This window comes from Schistocerca nitens, chromosome 2, assembly GCF_023898315.1.
Source record: "Schistocerca nitens isolate TAMUIC-IGC-003100 chromosome 2, iqSchNite1.1, whole genome shotgun sequence".
Classification (NCBI taxonomy): Eukaryota; Metazoa; Arthropoda; class Insecta; order Orthoptera; family Acrididae; genus Schistocerca; species Schistocerca nitens.
In genome coordinates this window covers 40,614,895-40,638,305 of record NC_064615.1, presented here as the reverse complement: position 1 = coordinate 40,638,305, position 23,411 = coordinate 40,614,895, and the positions used below count along the sequence as shown (strand labels likewise).

At 43.9% G+C, this 23,411-nt stretch overlaps 1 protein-coding gene across 1 annotated transcript in view; it reads right to left on the bottom strand.

The window, feature by feature from the left end:
• LOC126234292 (uncharacterized) overlaps positions 1-23,043 on the bottom strand; it is a 131,154-nt gene extending 108,111 nt beyond the window's left edge. The window contains exon 1 of the mRNA XM_049942978.1: positions 22,917-23,043. Coding sequence (XP_049798935.1) covers positions 22,917-23,043 — 127 coding nt within the window. The remainder of the gene's footprint in view (positions 1-22,916) is intronic.
• Positions 23,044-23,411: the final 368 nt, after the last annotated feature.

Genomic DNA, 23,411 nt, shown 5'->3' with positions numbered 1-23,411 from the left:
AAATTTAAAGCGTGAAAATCTGCCGAACGTACCCCCGACACTTCGATCATTCACCCATTGACACTCTCCCCCCCCCTCCCCCCCCCCCCAATTCCGCAGCCCACCCCGACCCTCACCCACACACACAAAAAGGCGAGGTCGATTCTACTGCATTAGAGTACGGTACACTGAAGCACTATCAACTGGAAACAGACAAGAAAACAAATACAGAGGGCTGCAATGACATCCAAAGCAGCTGGGAAAAAATAAAAACTGGCATTTTCGAAGCAGCAGAAGAAGTAATAGGAAAAGAAAGGACAGAGAAAAGGAAGGAATGGATCACTAATGACCTACTAAATATGATGGAAGAAAGAAGGAAATTAAAAAATTCTGTGAAGAGGGAAGACCAAGAGAAATACAAGAGTCTGAAAAACAGAATCAACAGAGAGGCAAAACAAGCAAGAGAAAAATACCTTGATGATCTCTGTATTTCAGTTGAGGACAACATGAGAAAGGGAAATATTGACAAGGCCTATGAATTTGTGAGACATTTCTTTGCAGACAGATGAAACAAGTGTAGGGCTGTGATGGATGAAAATGGCAATATGTGGGATGACGATGATGAAGTTGCAAGAAGATGGAAACAATATATAGGAAAACTGTACAGCGGACCAGGCCTGTCTGAAAACATCATGGAAGAAGAAACATAAGTAGATGCACACAACATAGGTGAACCTATATTAAAGGAAAAGTTTGAACTAGCTCTGAAAAAATTGAAAAACAACAAATCGCCTGGTATAGAAAATATCCCAGCTGAACTTCTGAAATCTGGAGGAGCAAAACTGAATCAGGAGCTGTATAATCTTTTTTTCAACATGTACGAGCAGGGTAAAATTCCTACAGACTTTGAGAAAAACATTATGATCCCCATTCCAAAGAAGGCAACTGCTACAAGATGTGAAAATTATAGAACGCTCAGTCTAGGTACTCACGCCTCTAAAATAGTAACCTCAATTATCCTAAAACGCATAGAACAAAAAGTCGAAGCTACGCTCTCCGAAGACCAGTTTGGATTCCGGAAAGATAGAGGAACGAGGGAAGCAATATTTGCTCTAAAACTAATAATAGAGAAACGACTAGATAAGAACCTGACAACATACATAGCTTTCGTAGATGTAGAAAAAGCCTTTGATAATGTTGGATGGGATAAGATGTTTGAGGTACTCCAAAAAGTAGGAATAGACTATAAAGACAGAAAAATGATATGGAACCTGTACAAAAACGAGACAGCAGTTATCCGTGGACGGACGAAACAAGAAGAGGTGCAGATACGGAAAGGTGTCCGACAAGGTTCAGCACTATCCCCCGTTATCTTTAACCCATACATTGAAGAGGTGCTGAAAAAAGTATGGGAAAATTCACAGACAGGTGTAGTAACTCATGGCCAACGAACAGATATGATAAGATATGCCGATGATATAGCTGTCCTGGCTGAAAGTGAAGAAGATCTTGTAGTCCTACTGAATACAATGGATAAAGTTATGGGGGAAGAATATAACATGAGAATTAATAAAGCAAAAACAAAAGTAATGGCATGCGACAAAAAAGATCAAGTGAAAGTCCAAGTTCATGTAGGCAATGAACTGCTTGAATAAGCTGATAAATTTACTTATCTGGGCATTAATATTACCAGGGATGGAAGGAGCAAGGCAGAAGTGAGAAGTAGAAATGATCAAGCAAGGGCTGCTTTTAACAAGAAGAAAAACATCTTAACATCTAAGAGCATCAGCCTTGAAATCAGGAAAAGATTTTTGAAATCATATGTGTGGAGTGTGGCATGCTGTGGGTGTGAAACATGGACTCTCGGGACGGAGGAAGACCAGAAGCTAAATTCTTTTGAAATGTGGTGCTAGAGACGCATGCTCAAAATAAAATGTATCGACAAGGTCACAAACGAAGTGGTTCTGGAAAGAGCAGGTGAGAAGAGAAGCTTCTGAAGTTTCATTGCTAAAAGAAGACTGCAATTTACAGGCCATCTATTAAGACATAAAGGACTCCTGAACACAATCACAGAGGGATATGGCGAGGGAAAAAGACCAAGAGGAAGACCACGGCTGAGGTACATGGATCAAATCGTGAAAGATGTGGGATGTACCACCTATAAAGAAATGAAGAGAAAAGCTGAAAGACGCACGGAATGGAGACAAGCTGCCATTGTAGCTGTTGCAAACCAATCCTTGGACTGACCACTACAGAAGAAGAGAAGAAGAGTACGGTACCATGGTTGTTTGCAGTGCGTTAATTAACAATCCTATTAAGTCATATGAGCGACTACTGACATACATTACCATAGCGCAGTGATAATATTCACATATCGCGTTAGTGACAGGCGTCACATTTTCTCCCTGTTTAGCCATATGCACACACAAGAACATTAATTATTCGTGAATTCAGATGTAGATGGTTCAAATCGCTCTGAGCACTATGGGACTTAACATCTATGGTCATCAGTCCCCTAGAACTTAGAACTACTTAAACCTAACTAACCTAAGGACAGCACACAACACCCAGCCATCACGAGGCAGAGAAAATCCCTGACCCCGCCGGGAATCGAACCCGGTCAGATGTAGACTCACCACTGGTTCCGGCGTTGGTTGCCGCTACGAGGAGCAAAAGCACGATTGTAGCAGACGGCCACATCGAGGGCCCCGCACGGGAGAGAAAACGTCGCGTTATCATATCGCTAACAACCGAACGCGTACATGGCACGTCGTACTCCGCGGATGTCATCAGCCGACTGAAGCGCCCCACAGACCTTACCAGGTTGGTGGCTGCGCTCTCGACTGACGTCACAGTTTTGAAGCCCGCTCACGCGTGTAGAAAGCTGTCCCGTTACCACCCGGATGTACCAGCCTTGTTGTTGGGGTGCAGCTCCTCAGAAACCGTTCTGTCTCACTGCCGGCGACACTACCTTCGTATCACCACGATCTTTGCGATTCCGGTACAGGGTTAGTTGTTATTTCCACAGGTTGCCTCTTCATCAATACGTAAATCTACATCTACATCTATGCTAAGCAAGTCACCTTGCGGTGTGTGACCGAGTGTACTTTGTGTCTCACCGTCACTTTTCTCTTTATCCCGTTGCAGTCGCGAGTACTTCCCGGGAAGAACAATGGCCGGTAAGCCTCAGTGTGGGTTCGAATCTCTCAAATTTCATCTTCATGGTCCTTACGCGAGATATACGTAGGGGAAAGCATTACATTTTCTGACTCCTCTGGGAACGTATGATCTCGGAACTTTGACGGTAAGCCATACCGCGATGCAAAACGCCTCTCTTACAGGGCCTGTCACTGGAATTGGTTGATCTACTGCGAGACACTTTAGTGGTTAGTAAATGAAGCTGTAACGAAACGCGCTACTTTTCTTTGGACCTGCTCTATTTCCTCTATCAGTACTGTTGTTACGGATCCTAGAATGACGAGCAGTACTCAAGTACTGGTCGAACGAGTGTTGTAAGATACCTCCTTTGTTGATGCACAATATTTTTTGAGGATTCTTCCAATGAACCTCAGCTTGGCATCAGCGTTTCCTGCTATTAGTTTTATGTGGTCGCTCCGTTTTAAATTGCGCCATGTGCGTACTCTTTATTATTTCGTGGACGCAACTGCTTCCAGTGATTGTTTTGCAATCGTTTAATCATACGATAAAAGGTCATTCTGCCTAAGTAGTCGCAGTACCTGTACGTTACATTTGTTTATGCTGAGGGCAACTGCCACGCGTTTCACCAAACGTTGACCCTCCCCTCTGCATGTCTTCCTGGATTTCGCTACAATTTTCTGGAGTAGCGACTTCTCTGTAAGCAGCAGTATAACCTATGAAAAGCCTCATAGAACTCCAGATGTTGTTACTACTTAATTTACATACGGGGCGGGCCATTTTAATACATAGTGATGAGTAACTCGTGGCGGAGATGAGATACAGCGAAGTGTTTGTTGCAGGTGGCAAAGAGGGGCACGCACGGATAATAAGTGCCGTGCCAAGGTGATTCGGAGGTTAAAGTGATTTTTAAAACGGGAACCCTCGTACTGATTAAGATTTGAAAGAGTGTCAAATTTTACGTATAAAATCGTACATTTTTCAAAGTCATAGCAAGTTTCAATGAAGGTCAAATGAGCAAATATGGTTTCAGTTCTAGTAAGGATTAACTCGAAATACAAGAGGGATACAGCAAAATACAATGTTAAATACAAATTGAAAGAGGCATAAGGAGTCACATATTCATTACCAATAACTATGATGTTAAAGGTGACTACTGAAGGTTATTCGAAGGTTGAGTTTTGTTTCATGGAGACCCCTATTTGTGACATCCGATTTAGAATGAGTGAATAGAGATTTGAACATTAGGTTTTAATTAACTAATTTACTGGCAAAAATCAACACATCACAATGCCTAAATGTTATTCTGACATTTTTGAGACAGAAGAAACAAATAAAACGTAGATAATTGTTTAAAAGACGTCGAGTGAGTCCTGTCGCCTCTCATTCCTCGTGATGCTCAATTTAAAGAGTTCCCATCCCTTTCACTTTGCACCTGGAAATTAACCATTGATCATATGCTCAGAGTGATCGGCATTTGCTTCAAATTATAAATAAATCAACCGTAAGAAATATCTGACAGCTGAAAGCATAATATCTCGTGGAATGGCTGCACAAGGTCTCAGGATACTTTAGTCACGATTTTTCTTGTCACTGGCTGCTGCTCGTAACAATCTTTTGAATATCCGCACAGGTAAAAATCAGGGAAGTTAGGAAAGGTGAATAAACGAGCCACACAGTGGTACCACCACGTCCAATCCATCGGTGCGGATATCGTTCATTTAAAAATGTCCTTTAGATCCGGTGAGTAATGTGGCACTGCACCATCGAACTGCCCCAAATTCTTTCTCTGACCTCAAAGTCAACATCTTCAAGTAAGCGCGGTAAATGGTCTGTCAACATTTCTAAGAAATTTAAAAAAAAAGGGACCTCTCAGATTGCCACTGACAATTCCACACCAAAAATTAATGCTCCAACGATGCTGATTGTTAATAGTTTTGTACAACTGTAGCTGGATATCCGACCAATAATGACAGCTGTGTGTGTTTAATTCACCGGAATTTGTAAATGAGGTTTCATCTGGAAAGGACGTGAACACCTCTTGATGATGTACAGCCCAGCGGCAAAATGCGAGGCATTCTTCGAGCTTCCGATGCGTTAGTTCTTGCGTCATTATGATATGGACAGCACGAAATCTCTGCGCCTTTAGGATTCTGAGAACCTTAGACTTCGATAATACTAGATCCGCTTGAATTTGTCGTGAACTAATATGAGGATATAGCTGTACCACAACAAGAACGGCTACGACGCGATTCTTGTTTTCCCGACATCCATTACTATGACGTACACGACTTAACTACCTCCAGGCTATGTCAGTCAGATGGCGAATAGTGACGTTACTTGGGAAAACGTCTAGCATCAGTTGCAGCCACGTGGACGTCTACACCCTGACGCTCTCCTAAAATCGTAGACCTCTCTGCAGTTACATTTGGAATGTACTCAAGAGTTGTACACTACTGGCCAATAAATATGATACACCACGAAGATGACGTGCTACAGACGCGAAATTTAACGGACCGGAAGAAGATGCTGTGGTATGCAAATGATTAGCTCTTCAGAGCATTCACACAAGGTTGGCGCCGGTGGCGACACCTTCAACGTGCTGACATGAGGGAAGTTTTCAAAAAAATGGTTCAAATGGCTCTGAGCACAATGGGACTTAACTGCTGAGGTCATCAGTCCCCTTGAACTTAGAACTACTTAAACCTAACTAACCTAAGGACTTCACTTACATCCATGCCCGAGGCAGGATTCGAACCTGCGACCGTAGCGGACGCGCGGATCCAGACTGTAGCGACCAGAACCGCTCGGTCACACCGGCCGGCGAAAGTTTTCAACCGATTTCTCATACACAAACAGTAGTTGACCGGCGTTGCATAGTGAAACGTTGTTGTGACGCCTCGTGTAAGGAGGAGAAATGCGTACCATCACGTTTCCGACTTTGATAAATGTCGGATTGTAGCCTATCGCGATTGTGGTTTATCGTATCGCGACATTGCTGCTCGCGTTGGTCGAGATCCAATGACTGTTAACAGAATATGGAACCGGTGGGTTCAGGAGGGTAATACGGAACGCCGTGCTGGATCCCAACGGCCTCGTATCACTAGCAGTCGAGATGACAGGCATCTTATCCGCATGGCTGTAACGGATCGTGCATCCACGTCTCGATCCCTGAGTGAACAGATGGGGACGTTTGCAAGACAACAACCATCTGCACGAACAGTTCGACGACGTTTGCCGTAGCATGGACTATCAGCTCGGAGATCATGGCTGCGGTTACCCTTAACGCTGCATCACAGACAGGAGCGCCTGCGATGGTGTACTCAGCGACGAACCTCGGTGCACGAATGGCAAAACGTCATTTTTTCGGATGAATCTAGGTTCTGTTTACGGCATCATGATGGTCGCATCAGTGGTTGGCGACATCGTGGTGAAAGCACATTGGAAGCATATATTTGTCATCCCAATACTGGCGTCTCACACGGCGTTATGGTAGGGGATGCCATTGGTTACACGTCTCGGTCACCTCTTGTTCGCATTGACGACACTTTGAACAGTGGACGTTACATTTCAGATGTGTTACGACCCGTGGCTCTTCCCTTCATTTGATCCCCGCGAAACCGTACATTTCAGCAGGATAATGCACGACCGCATGTTGCATGTCCTGTACGGTCCTTTCTGGATACAGAAAATGTTCGACTGCTGCCCTGGCCAGCACATTCTCCAGATCTCTCACCAATTGAAAACGTTTGGTTAACGGTGGCCGAGCAACTGGCCCATCACAAGACGCCAGTCACTAGTCTTGGTGAACTGTAGTATCGTGTTGAAGCTGCATGGGCAGCTGTACCTGTACACGCCATCCAAGCTCTGTTTGACTCAATGCCCAGGCGTATCAAGGCCATTATTACGGCCAGAGGTGGTTTTTCTTGGTACTGATTTCTCAGGATTTATGCACCCAAATTGCGTGAAAATGTAATCAAATGTCAGTTCTAGTATAATATATTTGTCCAATGAATACCCGTTTATCATCTGCATATATTCTTGGCGTAGCTATTTTAATTGCCAATAGTGTAGGTATATGATTCAACCAAATAAAGCGAAATCGAATCGCAGTTTTAGCGAAGTGAGGACTCGTATTGGCACTGAAACAAGAACACTGTTCCAGCATGCGGACGTGTGCGACACCTCTCTCTCATCCCGCACTCTCCGAGGGTCCAGCACTGTGGCCCCAGACAATCACCCTCTCGTTCGCTCTACCAGTGGCACCGTACAAGATCATCAAATTAGACTGTGTCACAATCTACAGCAATAGAACCACCTACTGGTAATCAGCAGTTACTTCATCTGATTCAAATTTAGTAAATAAACGAGACTATTATGCGTATAAGTTGTGTTACAATAGATCTTATCCATTTTATTGCCTTCTCGACTGAGCAACTTTTTATCCCTTGTACTATGGGTCCATTATTAACATTTATAAGCGAGAATAGTTTTGGGACCTTTGAATAGGTGCATTTGTGTAAACATTTTGTTTCTCTGAACTGCTTTGACGAATCAGAACAAGTCTTATCGATCTTGTGGAGAGAATTCTCTGTCCTGAAAGACTCACATGTGCACGCCACTCATACTCCACTACCGCAGTAACAGCTTCCCACGTGTAGTGCACGTCTGACCTGTTATAAGGAACCCTAAACTTCTCCACCCGATAGCGTATGTCAAGAAATTTGCATTCAAAACCGTCGCAGAATCATGCAAGCTTCTGATTTTTACGTTCGACTTTGCTCCAAACCAGAGGACCACGGTCGCTCAGGGAGCAGTGTTGCAAAACCATCGCTCTGCTTCCACCCCCGGGTGAATCTAGCTGTCTTCACCAAATCAGCCATCCGCTTGTGGGAACCGAGGCTGGTCTCTGAACCCAAGGGGCAAGAATCGTTAGTGCCTTCAGTGCGCTCTATCGCTGCCGGCAGAGGCTCCTTTGACGTTCAGAGAACGCTATTCAGCGTGGCTCTTCGTCCAGCGAAGTCGGACTAGCATTTCCCAAAGAAATTATAATACCACGAAGAAAAGCATGGATTTACAATACACTACCTCATGAAAAGCATTCGGACAACTTGTAGTGGATAATAATATGAAGTTTGTCCACCTTTCGCCTTTATGGTGGCTTGAACTCTCCTGGGGAATGTTCAATGAGTGATTGTCTGTGGAGAAATGGCAGCCCATTCTTCCTCAAGAGCCGAAACCAGAGAAGATAGTGGATCGGATGTTGGGGTCTGAAGCGAAGTCGACGTTCTAACACATTGCTCTTAAGTAGCCACTTTATTTCAGGAAATTTACTGTCCGCCCACTACTTTGAAGCCCCTGGTAATGACAGGGTGCACTGTCATAGTGGCACAAGCACTGAACCATTTCTTTGCTAGATGTAGTGCACAGCACTGTAAAATGGTTCATCCCCTCCCACATTTAGCTTTGCCCTTAGCACAATGAGGGGATCACAAACTGACCACGGAAGACACCCCGTACCGCAACATGAAGTCTACACGGTTAATGTTCTAAAGGAAATCGCCAAACACAAATCTACATCAACATCTACATCCATACTCCGCAAGCCTCCTGACGGTGTGTGGCGGAGGGTACCTTGAGTACCTCTATCGGTTCTCCCTTCTATTCCAGTCTCGTATTGTTCGTGGAATGAAGGATTGTTGGTATGCCTCTGTGTGCGCTCTAATCTCTCTGATTTTATCCTCATGGTCTCTTCGCGAGATATACGTAGGAGGGAGCAATATACTGCTTGACTCCTCGGTGAAGGTATGTTCTCGAAACTTCAACAAAAGCCCGTACCGAGCTACTGAGCGTCTCTCCTCCAGAGTCTTCCACTGGAGTTTATCTATCATCTCCGTAACGCTTTCGCGATTACTAAATGATCCTGTAACAAAGCGCGCTGCTCTCCGTTGGATCTTCTCTCTCTCTTCTACCAACCCTATCTGGTACGGGTCCCACACTGCTTAGCAGTATTCAAGCAGTGGGCGAACAAGTGTACTGTAACCTACTTTCTTTGTTTTCGGATTGCATTTCCTTAGGATTCTTCCAATGAATCTCAGTCTGGCATCTGCTTTACCGACGATCAACTTTATATGATCATTCCATTTTAAATCACTCCTAATGCGTACTCCCAGATAATTCATGGAATTAACTGCTTCCAGTTGCTGACCTGCTATATTGTAGCTAAATGATAAGGGATCTTTCTTTCTATGTATTCGCAGCACATTACACTTGTCTACATTGAGATTGAATTGCCATTCCCTGCACCATGCGTCAATTCGCTGCAGATCCTCCTGCATTTCAGTACAATTTTCCATTGTTACAACCTCTCGATATACCACAGCATCAACCGCAAAAAGCCTCAGTGAACTTCCGATGTCATCCACAAGGTCATTTATGAATATTGTGAATAGCAACGGTCCTACGACTCTCCCCTGCGGCACACCTGAAATCACTCTTACTTCGGAAGACTTCTCTCCATTGAGAATGACGTGCTGCGTTCTGTTATCTAGGAACTCTTCAATCCAATCACACAATTGGTCTGATAGTCCATATGCTCTTACTTTGTTCATTAAACGACTGTGGGGAACTGTATCGAACGCCTTGCGGAAGTCAAGAAACGCGGCATCTACCTGGGAACCCGTGTCTATGGCCCTCTGAGTCTCGTGGACGAATAGCGCGAGCTGGGTTTCACACGATCGTCTTTTTCGAAACCCATGCTGATTCCTACAGAGTAGATTTATAGTTTTCAGAAAAGTCATTATACTCGATCATAATACGTGTTCCAAAATTCTACAACTGATCGGCGTTAGAGATATAGGTCTATAGTTCTGCACATCTGTTCGACGTCCCTTCTTGAAAACGGGGATGACCTGTGGCCTTTTCCAATCCTTTGGAACGCTACGCTCTTCTAGAGACCTACGGTACACCGCTGCAAGAAGGGGGGCAAGTTCTTCGCAGTGGTGAATCAAAGGTTCTGATTGTACACTCACTCTTTGACGTAACCTCACAAAAACTGACGTCGGGAGAGAGCGGGTCCATACGACGAGATCACGATCCAACCGTCTCTCAGGAAGTGTGTCATACAGCACGTTCCACGCATTCAAACTTCAACGTCGGGGTGCACCATCACTCTGGAAGACGATGAATGGCTGCAGCTCTTCGGTCTGCAGTAGCAGAAATAGGTCGGTCGCCTGATAAACAAAGTAAGAGCCTACGGAATATCAGACCAGCTGTGTGGCTGAATTGAAGAGTTTTTACCAAACAGAACACAGCATGTTGTTTTCCATGGAGAGACGTCTACAGACGTTAAAGTAACCTCTGGCGTGCCACAGGGGAGTGTTATGGGACCATTGCTTTTCACAATATATATATAAATGACCTAGTAGATAGTGTCGGAAGTTCCATGCGGCTTTCGCGAATGATGCTGTAGTATACAGAGAAATTGCAGCATTAGAAAATTGCAGCAAAATGCAGGAAGATCTGTAGCGGATAGGCACTTGGTGCAGGGAGTGGCAACTGACTCGTAACATAGACAAATGTAATGTATTGCGAATACATAGAAAGAAGGATCCTTTATTGTATGATTATATGATAGCGGAACAAACACTGGTAGCAGTTACTTCTGTAAAATATCTGGGAGTATGCGTGCGGAACGATTTGAAGTGGAATGATCATATAAAATTGATTGTTGGTAAGGCGGGTGCCAGGCTGAGATTCATTGGGAGAGTCCTTAGAAACTGTAGTCCATCAACAAAGGAGGTGGCTTACAAAACACTCGTTCGACCTATACTTGAGTATTGCTCATCAGTGTGGGATCCGTACCAGGCCGGGTTGACAGAGGAGATAGAGAAGATCCAAAGAAGAGCGGCGCGTTTCGTCACAGGGTTATTTGGTAAGCGTGATAGCGTTACGGAGATGTGTAGCAAACTCAAGTGGCAGACTCTGTAAGAGAGGCGCTCTGCATCGCGGTGTAGCTTGCTGTCCAGGTTTCGAGACGGTGCGTTTCTGCATAAGGAATCGAATATATTGCTTCCCCCTCCTTTACCTCCCGGGGAGATAACGAATGTGAAATTAGAGAGATGCGAACGCGCACGGAGGCTTTCCGGCAGTCGCTCTTCCCATTAACCATACGCGACTGGAACAGGAAAGTGTAATGACAGTGGCACGTAAAGTGCCCTCCGCCACACACCATTGGGTGGCTTGCGGAGTATAAATGTAGATGTAGAAATGTAGATGTAGAAATGTAGATGTAGACCAGCTAAACACTTCCCGTTATGGTTTCTTTTTCAGCGAAGAAATATGGATACATCACCCTAACGTGCATTAGACCGCAACGGATATGATTAAGGGTATCATGTAGGTCTTCGGAGCCTGCGACCCTTTTGTTTTGCCGATTCACATGTTCAGAAGTGTAAAACCTGCTTCAACTGAAAACAGGCACTTAGTCATCATCAGCATCCATGATGACCAACATGGAGCATGCAAATGCATATCGCAGAGGACTACCTTGCATGGTGACCAATATGGAACACCCAGATGTGTACCGCAGAGGATTATCGTTAAACTGCAATACTTGGACCATCACCACTACGCACACAAAAATCTTCATGCGTCGATAAAGTAATGAGACTGATATGAAAAAAATGTTACTTACCGTTTTAGTCAAGTTTAGTGTTATCTGCTTCAGAGTAGTTCCCTTCTGATTGCACACACTTTCTCCAGCGCTTCTGCCATTGATCGTAGCATTTCTGGAACTCATCTTCTGTAATATCCCCCAAGACCCTCGTCACAGCTTTTTGGACATCTTGTGTTGTTTGAAAATGGCGTCCCTTGACCGCCGTTTTGACTCTTGGAAACAGAAAAAAAGTCGGACGGAGCGATATCTGGTGAATAAGGTGGCTGTGGTAATACTGAAATTTGTTTTGAGGTTAAAAATTGCTGTACTGACAGAGCGTATGGGATGGCGCATTATCGTGATGCAGAATCCATTATCAACAGTGTTGGTACGGACACGAAGAACTCTTTTATGAAGTCTTTCTAAAATTTCTTTGTAGTAATATTGGTTAACTGTTTGCCCAGAAGGCACCCACTCTTTATGAACAATTCCCTTGGAATCAAAGAAGCACACAAGCATACATTTCACTTTTGACTTTGACATGCGAGCTTTCTTTGGTCTGGGTGATCCCTCTGAGCACCATTGCGAACTCTGGCGATTTGTCTCTGGATCGTACTGAAAAAACCAACTTCCATCACCAGTGATAACACGGCTCAACAATTCTGGATTGATTTCCGTTTGCTCTAACATATCGGCTGCCACATTTTTCCATGTTTCTCACTGTTGTGGTGTGAAATTTTTGGGGACCATTTTTGTACAAATCTTTCTCATACCAAGATCTTCAGTTATTATTAGATGAACCGTTTCTCGATTGATGTTCAGTTCTTCTGCAGTCATTTTCACGGATAATCTTCGATCAGATCGTACGAGTTCACGCACCCGGGCCAAGTTTACATCCGTTCTTGAGCTGCAGTCTTCATTTTCAACATTCGTTCTGCCTTCACGAGCTCTTGACATAACCTCCTCTCCAAAAGCCTTCTGAAGCTTACCGTAAGTTGTCGTCGCGTTTTCAGCCAATTTAACGCAAAAAGAATTGGCATACCGTTGCGCAATATTATGCGGTTCCATTTCCGTGACGAGAGACACAAGCACGTGTTAACTTATTACAGTACAACTCACGACTGAGCAGTTGCATCGATGTGTCGCTTGGACTAGAAGCAGCTTATAGACCAAGGTCAAAGATATTGTGCCTACGCAAGCCTGCAGGGTTGCCACATCTTGCAAAGAAAATCAGTCTCATTACTTAATTGTCACACCTCGTATTCTCGCTGTATATTCGATTGCCAGTGTTCCTAAATTTTAAATCAGCATAGTTACATTTTTCCTCATGACAAACAGAGGTAGTTTTTCAGATCCTAATGCTTAGTATCAGTGCCGTGTTGTGATCCACCACCTCACTTCCCTGTCGCCAAGCATTAAATGCAACGTAGACTACAACCCGTCACTGGTTGGTCACACTGGCGAAGCTTGTTAATAGCTTCACCACAAGCATTATTTAATACTATTCCATTCCCTCTACACGTCTTCGTGTGTAGACGTTTTCATATGTTTTCTCTTTGGGTTGTACATACGGTGCTGGAATACTGCCACAACTTGATCTCCATTTTAAATTACCATTAACAGTATAAAGTTAGACAAGTGCAACTCTTTATACATTTCCATTTTAAACTGTTTTTCATCAACTGCCTTATCTTTAATTACCGCTGTTTTCATTCCAATTTATCTTACAGAGCGCGTAAAAACATAAATTTACCGTACCTATATTAGGATGAAAAAGCAAGAAACGATTCTGACACAAAACCCGCTTATCTCAACACACAATTCAGCTACTTCGACACACTCAGAACTGAATTCAAAACTTAACCAAGGTTTTTTGACAATGGTAGCATCCAAAGACATAAAAATGGCAGCAACCATTATTTACTTTGTTAGGCGTAATAAAATAGATAAGACAATAATTCTGGGTGATGTCGCGATCGCTGAAAACAGCTACATTTGTTCATTGCAGAAGAAAAATCTCTTCGTGTAAAACTATTTTTGTTTCGCATTAAAAAAATAAATCCTGAAATTCCGTAGCATTTTGTAGGGATCGCAGTACAGGGTTTCCAAAAAGTCTCTTTATCACTTCAGAAAGTCCTAACTTGGGAACTATTAGTGATAGAGACAGTAGTTTGTTGTTAACTGGGTAGAAGACCTGGAAGTTTCTTTTATTTTTTGCTGCGGGTTTGGTTTGTTGTGCATCAGTACGGCTACAGACCAGGAGAAAGTGCAATGTCTCATCTGGTACGCAGATTCTAGACGTCAGTGTGGAAGGCCATCACAGGCAGTAAACAAATACAGTGAGATGAGTCAAAAACTGCAAAGAGACAGGCAGTGTCAAAGACCCGTCTAGAAACGGGTCTCCCCCATCTATCTCAAGCACGTGTTGACAGGGTGCAAGGTGCATTTCGAAGCAGCCCTCAGGAGTTAAGTCGCCGTGCATCATGCGGATTGCAGGAGGCAAGATCAGCTATTCATAAAGGCTCCCTTTATGTTAGTTAACAGCACATGAATTTATGTCACCGTCTGACTTTTACATTACAGTTGATAGTTCAATACGAGTTTGTCATTTTTTTTTCTTTTTTGTTAGTGCAGCTTCCACGTTGTCAAAAACTCTACGAACTATAATGGAAGCAACGCGTACTGTTCCACTGTTTAGGTGCCTTGCCTAGCTTCGCGAGGTTCCTCCCTTTGGAGGTTCGAATCCTCCTTCGGGCACGGATGTGTGTGTTGTCCTTATCGTTAGTTTAAGTTGGACTAAGTCGTGTGTAAGCGTAGGGACCGATGACCTCAGTAGTTTAGTCCCATAGGAACTTCCCACGAATTTCCAATTTCTTTTACTGTTTATAAAGCATTTTGTATCTGCCATGACGTTGTTATTCATCTCTAATTATCTTTCCAAAGAAAGACGACATTAACTATCATCAGCTACCATTCAAAAATGAGAACAGTTAAACGAAATCGAGAAGGAAGGACCCCGTGAACAAGTGCCTTCCTTTTGTACTGTATTCTAAAATATTGGCGAAATCAGGCCTACAGCTCTTCTTCTACGACAAGAGGTATTCGCTTCGCCCTTCACTGCTTTCGCACATTTGCATGACTCACAGACTGCAAAAGCATTTGTCAGCATGCAAATTCCTCCTGCAGTGAGGGCGCAGTTTCCGTGTCAGTTGCTCCTGGAAAGAAAAGAAAGTTATCAACTTTAATATACAGAGAATTAAAAACATCAGTACTGAAGAGAGGAAGTATATATTTATCTAATTAATAGAGACAGTGGTTTTCCTCTTAGTAGGACGTGAAACGCTGTACTGTCCCGCATCAAGAAACAACGTTTTTCGCTGCGGCCAGCCAGTCTCCGAAAATAATCTTTGAGTACGATATAGCGTTGCCGGCGGTGTTCTTCTAATGGCGGCGCGACCGGTCCAATATTGGAGTGCGGCAACTGTGGTGAGCGTCGCATGTGCCATGTACTGCAAGAAAGGAAGAATGAATTGATTCTTGGTGTTAATAACGATCATCCTCGTTTACCTCCTCTGCATTACTGCAGATGACGTGTCACTGAGCACATTTGTTCTGCGTATGCAGTACACCTGAGGCGCCTAGTTGCTTCCACTGCACTGTGTGGAATACGAGGTTCTGTTATAGTTCACTAACCTGCTGTCTTCAAGTTGATGTCCCCAGCACAGAAAACAGCACGCAGGTCGTAGGTTCTGAATCTTGAGGCCTTAAACTGGCTTTTAGCGAGGTTCTGTTCTGAAATAATGTATCGCTTCTTTGGGATGCCACTCGCGTATTTTAATATAGCCACGCGAGATGACTACATGATCTTAATACAACACCTTCTGATACAGCAAAGTACATGATCAAACACAATGTTTACGAAAATGTATCTTTACACTATTTGTGGCACGTGTCTGTACCTCATGACCACCGGAGTGAATCTTTTAATACTGAATACTGGCAAACACATCCTGCCACAGACAACGTGACTGTACATCTCGACTGCCTAATCCAGAGTGACGAACAGGAACTTAAATAAAAATTGGAAACACATCCTACGACAGACAATATGTCTGTCCTTCTCGACTGCCTAATCCAGAGTGACGAACAGCCCGAAACACTTCGCACGCCATACCAGAAAAGGCGTGACCGGAACGCTTCCGAATGGCTTCGTCTGAAATTTCGTCAGTCTTTTGTTTTTGATTTAAATTGTTCTTGTTGTTGTTGTTGTGGTCTTCAGTCCTGAGACTGGTTTGATGCAGCTCTCCATGCTACTCTATCCTGTGCAAGCTTCTTCATCTCCCAGTACCTACTGCAACCTACATCCTTCTGAATCTGCTTAGTGTATTGATCTCTTGGTCTCCCTCTACGATTTTTACCCTCCACGCTGCCCTCCAATGCTAAATTTGTGATCCGTTGATGCCTCAAAACATGTCCTACCAACCGATCCCTTCTTCTAGTCAAGTTGTGCCACAAACTTCTCTTCTCCCCAATCCTATTCAATACCTCCTCATTAGTTACGTGATCTACCCACGTTATCTTCAGCATTCTTCTGTAGCACCACATTTCGAAAGCTTCTATTCTCTTCTTGTCCAAACTAGTTATCGTCCATGTGTCACTTCCATACATGGCTACACTCCATACAAATATTTTAAGAAACGACTTCCGGACACCTAAATCTATACTCGATGTTAACAAATTTCTCTTCTCCAGAAACGCTTTCCTTGCCATTGCCAGTCTACATTTTATATCCTCTCTACTTCGACCATCATCGGTTATTTTACTCCCTAAATAGCAAAACTCCTTTACTACTTTAATTGTTTCATTTCCTAATCTAATTCCCTCAGCATCACCCGACTTAATTTGACTACATTCCATTATCCTCGTTTTGCTTTTGTTGATGTTCATCTTATATCCTCCTTTCAAGACACTGTCCATTCCGTTCAACTGCTCTTCCAAGTCCTTTGCTGTCTCTGACAGAATTACAATGTCATCGGCGAACCTCAAAGTTTTTACTTCTTCTCCATGAATTTTAATACCTACTCCGAATTTTTCTTTTGTTTCCTTTACTGCTTGCTCAATATACAGATTGAATAACATCGGGGAGAGGCTACAACCCTGTCTCACTCCTTTCCCAACCACTGCTTCCCTTTCATGCCCCTCGACTCTTATAACTGCCATCTGGTTTCTGTACAAATTGTAAATAGCCTTTCGCTCCCTGTATTTTACCCCTGCCACCTTCAGAATTTGAAAGAGAGTATTCCAGTCAACATTGTCAAAAGCTTTCTCTAAGTCTACAAATGCTAGAAACGTAGGTTTGCCTTTTCTTAATCTTTCATCCAAGATAAGTCGTAAGGTCAGTATTGCCTCACGTGTTCCAACATTCCTACGGAATCCAAACTGATCTTCCCCGAGGTCAGCTTCTACCAGTTTTTCCATTCGTCTGTAAAGAATTCGCGTTAGTATTTTGCAGCTGTGACTTATTAAACTGATAGTTCGGTAATTTTCACACCTGTCAACACCTGCTTTCTTTGGGATTGGAATTATTATATTCTTCTTGAAGTCTGAGGGTATTTCGCCTGTCTCATACATCGTGCTCACCAGATGGTAGAGTTTTGTCATGACTGGCTCTCCCGAGGCCATCAGTAGTTCTAGTGGAATGTTGTCTACTCCCGGGGCCTTGTTTCGACTCAGGTCTTTCAGTGCTCTGCCAAACTCTTCACGCAGTATCTTATCTCCCATTTCGTCTTCATCTACATCCTCTTCCATTTCCATAATATTGTCCTCAAGTACATCTCCCTTGTATAAACCCTCTATATACTCCTTCCACCTTTCTACCTTCCCTTCTTTGCTTAGAACCGGGTTTCCATCTGAGCTCTTGATATTCATACAAGTGGTTCTCTTCTCTCCAAAGGTCTCTTTAATTTTCCTGTAGGCAGTATCTATCTTACCCCTAGTGAGACAAGCCTCTACATCCTTACATTTGTCCTCTAGCCATCCCTGCTTAGCCATTTTGCACTTCCTGTCGATCTCATTTTTGAGACGTTTGTATTCCTTTTTGCCTGCTTCATTTACTGCATTTTTATATTTTCTCCTTTCATCAATTAAATTCAATATTTCTTCTGTTACCCAAGGATTTCTATTAGCCCTCGTCTTTTTACCTACTTGATCGTCTGCTGCCTTCACCACTTCATCCCTCAGAGCTACCCATTCTTCTTCTACTGTATTTCTTTCCCCCATTCCTGTCAATTGTTCCCTTATGCTCTCCCTGAAACTCTCTACAACCTCTGGTTCTTTCAGTTTATCCAGGTCCCATCTCCTTAAATTCCCACCTTTTTGCAGTTTCTTCAGTTTCAATCTGCAGTTCATAACCAATAGATTGTGGTCAGAATCCACATCTGCCCCAGGAAATGTCTTACAATTTAAAACCTGGTTCCTAAATCTCTGTCTTACCATTATATAATCTATCTGAAACCTGTCAGTATCTCCTGGCTTCTTCCATGTATACAGCCTCCTTTCATGATTCTTGAACCAAGTGTTAGCTATGATTAAGTTATGCTCTGTGCAAAATTCTACAAGGCGGCTTCCTCTTTCATTCCTTCCCCCCAATCCATATTCACCTACTATGTTTCCTTCTCTCCCTTTTCCTACTGACGAATTCCAGTCACCCATGACTATTAAATTTTCGTCACCCTTCACTACCTGAATAATTTCTTTTATCTCGTCATACATTTCATCTATTTCTTCATCATCTGCAGAGCTAGTTGGCATATAAACTTGTACTACTGTAGTAGGCATGGGCTTTGTGTCTATCTTGGCCACAATAATGCGTTCACTATGCTGTTTGTAGTAGCTAACCCGCACTCCTATTTTTTTATTCATTATTAAACCTACTCCTGCATTACCCCTATTTGATTTTGTATTTATAACCCTGTAATCACCTGACCAAAAGTCTTGTTCCTCCTGCCACCGAACTTCACTAATTCCCACTATATCTAACTTTAACCTATGCATTTCCCTTTTTAAATTTTCTAACCTACCTGCCCGGTTAAGGGATCTGACATTCCACGCTCCGATCCGTAGAATGCCAGTTTTCTTTCTCCTGACAACGACGTCCTCTTGAGTAGTCCCCGCCCGGAGATCCGAATGGGGGACTATTTTACCTCCGGAATATTTTACCCAAGAGGACGCCATCATCATTTAATCATAAAGTAGAGCTGCATGTCCTCGGGAAAAATTACGGCTGTAGTTTCCCCTTGCTTTCAGCCGTTCGCAGTACCAGCACAGCAAGGCCGTTTTGGTTAATGTTACAAGGCCAGATCAGTCAATCATCCAGACTGTTGCCCCTGCAACTACTGAAAAGGCTGCTGCCCCTCTTCAGGAACCACATGTTTGTCTGGCCTCTCAACAGATACCCCTCCGTTGTGGTTGCACCTACGGTACGGCCATCTGTATCGCTGAGGCACGCAAGCCTCCCCACCAACGGCAAGGTCCATGGTTCATGGGGGGAAATTGTTCTTAATAATTCTAAAATGACTGATTGATAGTCAACTGTTGAGAGATATTTATATTAAAAAGTGAAGTCATTCCAATGAGTAGTTTAACTAATAATAAGAACTATGCTTTAACGTTTTCGCGCCCTTGCTCCGAACACAGCAGCCAATCACAGAGCAGTAGCATTATGCAGGCGGTCTTTCTCACGGGAATGGTACCGAATCTAACATCTGTCACAGGTACCTCACACCACATTTCGTCATCTGTATACTTCTTGCATCTCCACTGCTCTGGGAACAGCTTCTTGGAGCCTAATATGATGGCTGACTAAGCCAGAAATATTACACATGTAAGGTGCGAAGGGCTATATAGGACGATTTACAGCCTTGGCATCATAAAAGCAACACCACCTAGATGTCATCCTATCATCTCCAATCTCGTTTGACGCCTCACTGCAGAAGTCCTCGATCCGATTGGAAGCGACAACTTACCAGTACTCCTCACCATCTCCTACACACAACCTCATTCCTGTGCACCCCATCCAACTCTCCATCCAAGAGTTATCCAAGACTACTCCAGTTACCAACAGAAATGGCTACCGGGACTTCATAGAACCCAGACTAGAAGTCACCCCAAGGCCTTCCAACAACTTGACGATATTCCTCACGCCACATCCTCCCTGAGGCAGACCGTGTCAGAGGCAATATCCATCCACATTCCTACCAACAGCCTGCATAATATCCGTCCCAACCTTCTCCCATATGCCCTAATCCTCCTTGGAGAATCCCATCACGTGTACCTCTCCTTCCTGCGAATTCGTGACTGGGATACGCTCACACGGCAACGGCAAATACAGAGACACATTAGGAATTTATTAAATGCAAAAAAGTCGGGACTGGTGCCAGACATGCACCAGACTGCACGTTATACTCCTCATAAACTCTTCCAAGTATTGGAAAGCATTCTATCGACTCACAAGCAATAAACCCATACCTCACTATCTGCTCCTCCACAACAACCATCCCTTACCTGACAGCCTGAGGAAAGTTGACCTTTTGCATCCTATATCTCCGACGTCTTCTCCATTACTGATTACTGTCATTTTCATTACTTCCTGTTGCAAGCCATCCACGAATGTACTAACACTGCTGCCCTACTCCTGACTTCCAGCTTCCAGTACTTGGGCAGCATACCACAAACAGAAGTTAATACACAGCACAGCGCATATACTTCACAGAAAACGCAACACATCCCTTGGTCAGGACTGCATCACCTATCACCTATCGATACCTTAAAGAATGATCCCTCTCCTACTCTGTCACCCTTGCGACCTTCATAACTGTCACCTCCACACGTTACTACCCTGAGCTCTAGAAAACCTAAAAAATCCTAATTTTCTTCAAACCCCACAAAACCCCAACTGATGTATCCGTAAATCTACTATTTTTGTGGCCTCGGACAAAGAGAAAACCTAAAACTGTGTATGGCATTCTGGTCACTTTTTAAAACTCCAGACATACACAGTTGCAATTAACTATGTTCACCTTATTGCGTATTTCCTATCTATTCGCCCACCCTTTGCCACTATAAACAATACCAGTTCTGGTACCTTCTGTCCCACTGCAGGAGTGCCCCAAGACTCCGACCTCTCTCCTCACCTTTAACTCATCTACACTGTTGATGTACACCCCCCCCCCCCTTTTCCCCAACAGTCCATCTCCTTGAGTGTGCTGATGATACCACTTTCCTCACCTTCTGCACTACACTCCAGCAGTCCCAACAATCCCTCCAAATCCACCTCTATGAGTTTATATGCTGTTGTAACCAATGGGTTCTCAAGATCAACCCCTCCAAAACCCAAGCACTAACTATAGGATGAACCACCTACACCTTCGCCTCCATGACTTCTACCTCACCATTTATGACCATCTATCCAGTCAACTAGCACATTAAAATATCTTGGACTATCCCTTGACTGGGAACTAACATGGAAGCCTCACCTACTAACAGCCCAACAGAAATCGCACACTAGACTAAATCTATTAACTGGCCAAACGTGGGGATTACATCCCTCCGCTATTCTCTGCACCTACAAAAATGGTTCAAATGGCTCTGAGCACTATGGGACTCAACTTCTGAGGTCATTAGTCCCCTAGAACTTAGAACTAATTAAACCTAACTAACCTAAGGACATCACAAACATCCATGCCCGAGGCAGGATTCGAACCTGCGACCGTAGCGGTCTTGCGGTTCCAGACTGCAGCGCCTTTAACCGCACGGCCACTTCGGCCGGCTCTCTGCACCTACAAAATACTACTCTGACTCATCTTCTACTATGCAAATGATGCATGAAAGTCTGCCCTACCATATTTCTATAAGTCCCTCCAGATCCTTGAATGCCATGCACTCTGTCTTGCTTTCTGCATCTGTTTACCTTCCCCTAATGGATCCCTTACTATCTCATCAAGTCCTCATCCCTCCTCACCCACACTGAACACCACCTCATCTCCTATATTATCCGCAATTTAGATTCCAATAACCCCAATGTGTAGTCTCTTATCACCAACCCTGGTATGCTGCCACGCATTCTCAAACACAAACCTCCATCCATACACCTACACGCACTCCATATTCTATCTCAACGCAGCTTCAACCAACTCCCTCCTCTAGGCAATGAGATGTGCCCTATTTATCCCTCTTACTGACTTTAAACCTGTTACGGTGCTCGCTTATTTCCAAGTCCGTATCGATCTTAGTGCTGAGTTTTCACTCAGACGGCGCTTTGGCGTTAGGCGGTTGTTTCCGTGTGTGATCGCTGGCCGCAGCTTAGCTGGAGGCGTGTGAGGAGGAGAGAGGTGGCTGCCTTGGCGTGGAGACAGTTCGGCTCGGCTGGGGTTGTTTGCGTCTGGACGCCGAGTGGGGCCCGATGGGAAGACCGGACCGTGATTTTACGGTTAATAGTGTGGACAGCGGCGTGGTGTGCCGTTTAACTTGATTCGCAGGGGGAGCAAAATCTCGCCTGTTGTAGTTTGTCGAGCATGAGTTTGAAATACCTTCTATGTGTGGCGGGATGTCATTTCGTCCTCCTGTCTCTCCGTCGCTGGGATTGCTATCCTCGTTTACCGTACCACGGGTGTATATCGATGGGGTACGCTGCTCTCCGTACTCTACTAGACGCTGGTGATGAAAGTGCGTCGTTCAGCGGCACGCTAGTCTGGGTGCTTTATGTTCGATCTTCAAGTGCATAGTCTTCGAGTGGCACTCCTTAGAGTTTACCTTGCGCAGTTAGATTGGAGTTTATTTTGTCTTGTGGTGCTTCCGCTTTCCGATAACGAAGGTTAAGCTTGATTCGGCACTCCGTACGACGCTTGGCACCTCAGCAGGCGGATCGGAGCCACCTTCGCGACTGAACGGAAGCCTTTGGACTGAGAGGTCTTGTGTTTTGCATATTGTTCATAATTTGTTGTTTTGGTATTAAGTTGGCTGAGGTTTCTTATGGATTTCCCGGCATTTGGTCTGTTGTCCGGCCCGGGCTAGGTCTCGTTATTTTAAAGGTCGGCCCCTGTTTTGGTTTAGTACGATTTTGGTTTACTGCCTGGTTGTTCTGGTAGTACGCCGGGTCGCTGTGGTTGTGTTGCATTTTGTATGGGGCTGTGTGCTCGGAGCCGCGGAGTACCATTTGTGTGAACTGCTTCACTGGGGAGTACTGATCGGGCCATTCTTGGTCCTCTGCTGTATGAATTGATTTTATTATTATTTTAAAGTAACATTATCACTTAAATGATTTAATTCTTGTTGCGTTAATTGCAACTTGGGTACTGAGAAATTTAGTAGTGCAATTACAGAATATTTAATAGTGGCACATGCCCCTTTACCTGTTTCGTAATCGTTAATTACCGAAAGACCTTGAAACATCCCCTTTTAATAATTTTACAGGACTGTGCTTATACTGACACACAATATTTTGTTAGCGCAACGCAATCTGACTTTCAAAATTCCCTACAAAAGAATGGCCCTGACTAACATTAAACTATACCTTCCACAAATCACTTACCTCACAAAAATCTTCGCTGCTCAAGCTACTGCA